Raw genomic sequence first — 6,641 nt, 5'->3', positions numbered from 1 at the left:
TTTTTTTTTTTTTTTTTTTTTTTTTTGAGATGGAGACTCACTCTGTCGCCCAGCATGGAGTATAAGTGCCTCGATCTCGGCTCACTGCAAGCTCCGCCTCCCGGGTTCATGCCATTTTCCTGCCTCAGCCTCCTGAGTAGCTGGGACTACAGGCACCTGCCACTACACCCGGCTACTTTTTTGTATTTTCAGTAGAGACGGGATTTCACCGCATTAGCCAGGATGGTCTCGATCTCCTGACCTCGTGATCCGCCTACCTCGGCCTCCCAAAGTGCTGGGATTACAGGCGTGAGCCACCGCGCCCGGCCTAATTTCTTTATTTTTATGTAGCGATAGGTTCTTGCTATGTTGCCCAGACTGGTCTTGAACTCCTGGTCTCCCAAAGTGCTGGGATTACAGGCATAAACCACCACATCTGTACTTTTTTTTCTTTTTTAAAGTGTTGAGGCCAGGGGTGGTGGCTCACACCTGTAATCTCAGCACTTTGAGAGGTGGAGCAGGCAGATCACCTGAGGTCAGGATTACGAGACCAGCCTGAACAGCAACATGGTGAAACCCCATCTCTACTAAAAATACAAAAATTAGCTGGGCATGGTGGCAGGCGCTTGTAATCCCAGCTACTCAGGAGGCTGAGGCAGGTGAATTGAACCTGGGAGGCGGAGGTTGCAGTGAGCTGAGTTCGCACCATTGCCCTCCAGCCTGGAAATAAGAGTGAGACTCTGTCTCAAAAAAATTAAAGTATTGAGAAACCTACTTCACATCAACAAATAGATTGGAAGACACAGAATTTTGTTACTGTGATGTCTTTGTATTCTTTGAACTCCTGACAAGTTATGCCAGACTCCCATTGTGAAAAATTTTGGGTCGTTTCAGTTGACAGTTTCAGGTGACAATTCCAGTAATCCTTGAACTTTGCCAGAAACCATGGCTTGGAAACCAGCTCGGTTGCAGAAGGATTTAGTGATCCGGTGTTTGCTTTCTCAAACCTATGCCAGTATTTTGAGTTGTCTCTTTGCGTCCTGCCAGGGAAGTGTTTGGACCTGGGGCAAAGCCCCGTGTTTGTATCACGAAGAGAGGGAGGGAGGCCTTCCTTTCCTAGGGGGAGGTTAGGAAGAAAAACCTCTTAGAAGATATGTTCTAGCTTGGGCAACATGGCACCTCTACAAAAAGTACAAAAATTAGCTGGGCATGGTGGCATATGCCTGTAATCCCAGCTACTCAGGAGGCTGAGGCGGGAGGATTGCTTGAGCCCGGGAGGCAGGTTGCAGTGAACTGTGATCACGCTACTGCACTCCAGACTGGGCAATACAGTGAGACTCTGTTTCCAAAAAAAAAAAAAAAAGAGGAGATGAGGCCTGGCCTGGTGGCTCATGCCTATAATCCTCACACTTTGGGAGGCCGAGGTGGGCGGATCACGAGGTCAGGAGATCGAGACCACCCTGGCTGGCTAACATGGTGAAACCCCGTATCTACTAAAAATACAAAAAATTAGCTGGGTGTGGTGGTATGTGCCTGTAATCCCAGCTACTCAGGAGGCTGAGGCAGGAGAATTGCTTGAACCCGGGAGGCAGCGGTTGTAGTGAGCTGAGATCACACCACTGCACTTCAGCCTGGGTGACAGAGCGAAACTCCGTCTTAAAAAAAAAAAAAAAAAAGATTAGCCAAGTGTGTGTGTGGTGCATGCCTGTAGTCCCAGCTACTGGTGAAGCTGAGGGAAGATCCCTTGAGCCCAGGAGGTCGAGGCAATAGTGAGCTATGCTCACATCACTGCACTCCTGGGTGACAGAGTAAGACCTTGTCTCAAAGAATTAAAAAAGGCCAGGCACAGTGGCTCATGCCTATAATCCCAGCAAACTGGGAGGCCGAAGTGGGTGGATCACCTGAGGTCAGGAGTTTGAGACCAGCCTGGCCAACATGGTGAAACCCCATCTCTACTAAAAATACAAAATTAGCCAGGTGTGCTGGCGTATGCCTGTAATCCCAGCTACTTGGGAGGCTGAGACAGGAGAATCGCTTGAACTTGGGAGGTGGAGGTTGTAGTGAGCTGAGATCGTGCCATTGTGCTCCAGCCTGGGCAACAAGAGCAAAACTCCATCTCAAAAAAAAAAGAACTAAAAGAATTTTTAATGGTAAATGTTATACATATATATATATATATATATATATATATTTTTTTTTTTTTTGAGACGGAGTCTCGCTCTGTTGCCCAGGTTAGAGTGCAGTGGCGTGATCTCGGCTCACTGCCAGCTCCACCTCCCAGGTTCACGCCATTCTCCTGCCTCAGCCTCCCGAGTGACTGGGACTACAGATGCCTGCCACCACGCCCGGCTAATTTTTTGTATTTTTAGTAGAGATAGGATTTTACCATGTTAGCCAGGATGGTCTCAATCTCCTGACCTCGTGATCCGCCCGCCTTGGCCTCCCAAAGTGCTGGGATTACAGGCGTGAGCCACCGCGCCGGGCCTATGTTTTATCATAATATTATAATAACAACAAAAAAACTCTCTGGGTATCCATGTCTTGCTTGGGAGGTATTCATGAACTCCAGGGGCTTGAAGATTCAGGGTGTTGAACATATGTCACAATCAGTGCACAGCCTGCACCCCCCTAGAGCGGCATCCTGCCAGATGGCCCACTCGGCTCCCACATCAGCCCGGCCCTGCCCATCACCTACCTGGGGGCATCTGGGGCTTAGCCAAGCCTGGAGATGAGGCTGGGGCAGTGGGAGAAGGTCCCTCCAGGGTGACCCTGGGCTCCGGGGCTGACGCGATTCCAGGGGCTGGCTGGGTGGGTGCAGGGCTGCAGCTAGGTGTGGATGCTGGGCCTTTTCCTATGGCCACTGGCGGAGGGATGTCCGCTTCGTCAATGGCATTGCCCTTCCGGACAGAGGCCAGCAGGTTTTCCAGTGTCTGCGATAAGGCGTGAGTATTGGTTTGGGAGAAGCCAAGAGCTTGGTGCGGGACATCGGGGTGCGGGGGTCCCTGTACCCTGCCCTCTGCCCACTTACTTTAAGCCCCCGGTCATAGCGCCGCATCTTGGCGCTGTCTCCAGCTTGCCTGGCGCTTTCAATTGCTGTCCGATAGAGCGCCAGCCTCTCCTGCAAGGTGGCCTCCAGCCCCGGTTGGGGGGCCTCAGGCTTTGGCTGTGGGAGGGCAGGGGCACAGTGTGGGTGCTGACCCCACCTGGGATGCCCCTGTCAGCCCCTTCTGCAGTAACAGTCAGCCACATGTCATTCCTGGACCAGCCTCCCCTGCTCCAGTGAGGCAAAAATCATGGTCCCCATCTCCCAGTGGAGGAAATGGGGTTTCAGAAGCATCATGTGACCCGCCTGATGTCAGTCACGTGGCTGTGAAGGACAAGGGTGGGCCGGGCGCGGTGGCTCACACCTGTAATCCCAGCACTTTGGGAGGCCAAGGCAGGAGGATCACTTGAGGTCGGGACCAGCCTGGCCAACATGGAGAAACCCCATCTCTACCAAAAAATACAAAAATTAGCCAGGTGTGGTGGCGCACACCTGTAATCCCAGCTCCTGGGGAGGCAGAGGTGGGAGGATTGCTTGAACCCGGGAGGCAGAGGTTGTAGTGAGCTGAGATGGCACCACTGCACTCCAGCCTGGGTGGCACAGCAAGACTCCATCTCATAAAAAAAGGGTAGGCCTTGAACCCCGGACTGTCTGTTGGCTTGTGGTTCAAGGGAGTGGGGTCATCCGAACTGTACCTGGGCCACAGGAGGTGGCGTCTCTGAAGCCTTCTGCTCCTCTCCAAGGACCTCATTTAGCTCCGCCTGCAGGGACACATGGCCGGGAGCAGGACGTGAGGGCATGCTGCATGGGGGCAATGGGATAAGAGCTCCCACCCTGCCCTTAGTGCTCACCAGCAGGTCATCATCGGCCTCCAAGTCATCCTCATCCGTGCCCTCCTCCTCATCCTCATCCGGGTCCTTCATGCACAGGCTGGCCATCTTCTCAATGGCCTCCATCGGCAGGGGACCTGGTGGTAGGGGGATGCCCCAGGTGGGCCAGGGTCGTACACCAAGAGCCCCCGTTTCCCATCTCGGACACGTTAGGTGCCCACCTCTTGTTGACTTCCCCATTTCATCTCTTCCTTATTCAGCCTCAGGTCTGGGGCCTGGCTATCTGAATTCAAAACCCAGCTCTGCAGACTGGGCACAGTGGCTCATCACGCTTGTAATCCCAGTACTTTGGGAGGCCGAGGCAGAAGGAACACTTGAGGTCAGGAATTCGAGACCAGCCTGGCCAACATGGTGAAACCCCGTCTCTACTAAAAATACAAAAATTAGCTGAGCGTGGTGGCGCGTAATCCCAGCTGCTGGAGAGGCTGAGGCAGGAGAATCACTTAAATCCAGGAGGCAGAGGTTGCAGTGAGCTGAGATTGCGCCGCTGCGCTGCAGCCTGGGCAACACAGCGAGGGTTTGTCTCAAAACACACACACACACAACAAAAAAACAACAAACCCAGCTCTGCAACTTTCTCTCTGTGAGACCTTGGGCAAGTGGGGTCACCTCTCTGGGCCTCAGTTTCTCCCTCTGTGACATGGGGATAACAACAGTTTCTCCTTCATAGGTAGGTTGGAGCACAGAAGGTCAATGAAGCTCTTAGAACAGTATATTGCCAGTATCTTGTTATTAGTTATGTTACATTCTGTAAAGCTGCCTTGAAGACTCAATTAATGACTATAGGACTATTGTTCCTAGGGGAAATTTAAGCTTAGGTTCCTGTGAGCCTCCAGTCATAACCTTTTTTGGAGACAGGATCTTGCTTTGTCACCCAGGCTGGAGTGCAGTGGCCCAATCAGAGCTCACTGCAGCCTCAAACTCTTGGTCTCAAGTGATCTTCCTGCCTCAACCTCCCAAGTAGTTGGGACTACAGGCATGCGCCACCACACCAAGCTCTGGTCACAAAATTTTAATCAACTGCTTGCTCCATGTGCGTTTCTGTTTGAAGATACCTTACCGAATAGATATTGTTCATTCATTAACTTTGAATTCACAGCCAACAGCACAGCAATTAATGCCTGAATGAAGCTTCTCTGTTTTTTTGGAGACAGGATCTTGCTCTGTTGCCGAGGCTGGAGTGCAGTGGCGCGATCTCCGCTCACTGCAACCGCTGCCTCCTGGATTCAAGCGATTCTCATGCCTTAGCCTCCCGAGTAGCTGGGATTACAGGCGTTCACCACCAGGCTCGGCGAATTTTTGTATTTTTAGTAAAGATGGCGTTTCACCAGGTTGGCCAGGCTGCTCTCAAACTCCTGGCTCCAAGTGATCTGCCCACCTTGGCCTCCCAGAGTGCTGGGATTATAGGCGTGAGCCACTGCGCCTGGCTGACATGAGCTTATTGTGTGTGAGGGGGCCCTGGGTGAAATACGGACTCTAGAAGATTAACTCCTATAACATGGTTATTATTCCAATTTTACAGATGGTAAAACTGAGGCCAAAGCACATGATGTGACTCATCAAGTCACAGAGCCAGTAAGTGGCAGAGCTCAGATTCCAACTCTCAGTCTGGGTCCAGAGTTGGTCTTGACCCTCTTACCCAGACCATCGGCTCCCAGGTCTTCTCTGTCGTCTTTCCCCTACCCAGTGCCCCCAGTTCTGCACCCAAACCACTTGCAGGATATCAGAAAATGTTCTGAGGGCGTGTTAACCATCTTACCTTTGCCTTTGAGCTTCTCCAGAGCTGGGGGCTGGCCCCCGACCAAAGCCAAGAACTCGGCCTCCAGTTCTTCATCGTTAACTCTGTCCTCAGGGATCATCAGGCCATCTGGGGAGAGGTCAACCAGCAGGCCCAGCTAGGGGGACAGCAAGGGTTCAGTCAGACCTTTGGTTCACCACATGGCTAGAGGCAGTCATGATGGCCGGAGAGTCCCCTTGGGAGGAAGGAAACAAGGTCTCCCAGGGAAAGCTGTTTACCTGGGGAGTGTCAGGAGACTGGAACAAGCCCAGAACAGGTGTTATAAGACAAGCCAGGCCCTCTGGCACAGTTCAACCTGGGGCAAAGGGCAAGAGACCCAGCTCTCTGATCTGAATCTACACTTATGATGTGCTGCTGGGCCAAGTTCAGTGGAAAAAGCAGGCCTCTGGCTGGGTGCAGTGGCTCACGCCTGCCATCCCAGCACTGTGGGAGGCCAAGGCAAGGGGATGGCTTGTGTCTGGGAGTTCCAGACCAGCCTGGGCAATACAGTGAGACCCCCATCTCTACTAAAAAAAAAAAAAACTTTCTTTTTTTTTGAGACAGAGTCTCGCCCTGTCACCCAGGCTGGAGTGCAGTCTCGGCTCACCGCAACCTCCGCCTCCCAGGTTCACGCCATTCTCCTGCCTCAGCCTCCTGAGTAGCTGGGACTACAGGCGCCCGCCACCACGCCTGGCAAATTTTTTTTTTTTTGTATTTTTAGTAGAGACAGGGTTTCACCTTGTTAGCTAGGATAGTCTCCATCTCCTGACCTCGTGATCCGCCCGCCTCGGCCTCCCAAAGTGCTGGGATTACAGGAAATTTGGCATTTTTCTACCTCTTGATTTAATTTTATTCTTTCAACAATAACTTTATGAGTCAAAACTACACAAGAAGGGGTACTTGGAGAGTCTCATTCCCATCCCTGTCCATTCTACCCTTTTACTCCCATGTC

At 52.0% G+C, this 6,641-nt stretch overlaps 1 protein-coding gene across 4 annotated transcripts in view; it reads right to left on the bottom strand.

The window, feature by feature from the left end:
- Positions 1–6,641, bottom strand: part of CC2D1A (coiled-coil and C2 domain containing 1A) — a 31,949-nt gene that overhangs the window by 19,035 nt on the left and 6,273 nt on the right. For all 4 annotated transcript variants that reach the window (XM_025368507.1, XM_025368509.1, XM_025368508.1 and 1 more), the window contains exons 2-6: positions 5,672–5,807; positions 3,874–3,989; positions 3,718–3,783; positions 3,008–3,142; positions 2,675–2,909 (exon numbers count right to left, since the gene is read on the bottom strand). In XM_025368507.1, coding sequence (XP_025224292.1) covers positions 2,675–2,909; positions 3,008–3,142; positions 3,718–3,783; positions 3,874–3,989; positions 5,672–5,807 — 688 coding nt within the window. The remainder of the gene's footprint in view (positions 1–2,674; positions 2,910–3,007; positions 3,143–3,717; positions 3,784–3,873; positions 3,990–5,671; positions 5,808–6,641) is intronic.

The sequence above is a fragment of the Theropithecus gelada genome, chromosome 19 (assembly GCF_003255815.1).
Source record: "Theropithecus gelada isolate Dixy chromosome 19, Tgel_1.0, whole genome shotgun sequence".
Classification (NCBI taxonomy): Eukaryota; Metazoa; Chordata; class Mammalia; order Primates; family Cercopithecidae; genus Theropithecus; species Theropithecus gelada.
Note: the sequence above shows the minus strand (reverse complement) of the source record. Positions and strands in the feature narration are given on the sequence as shown.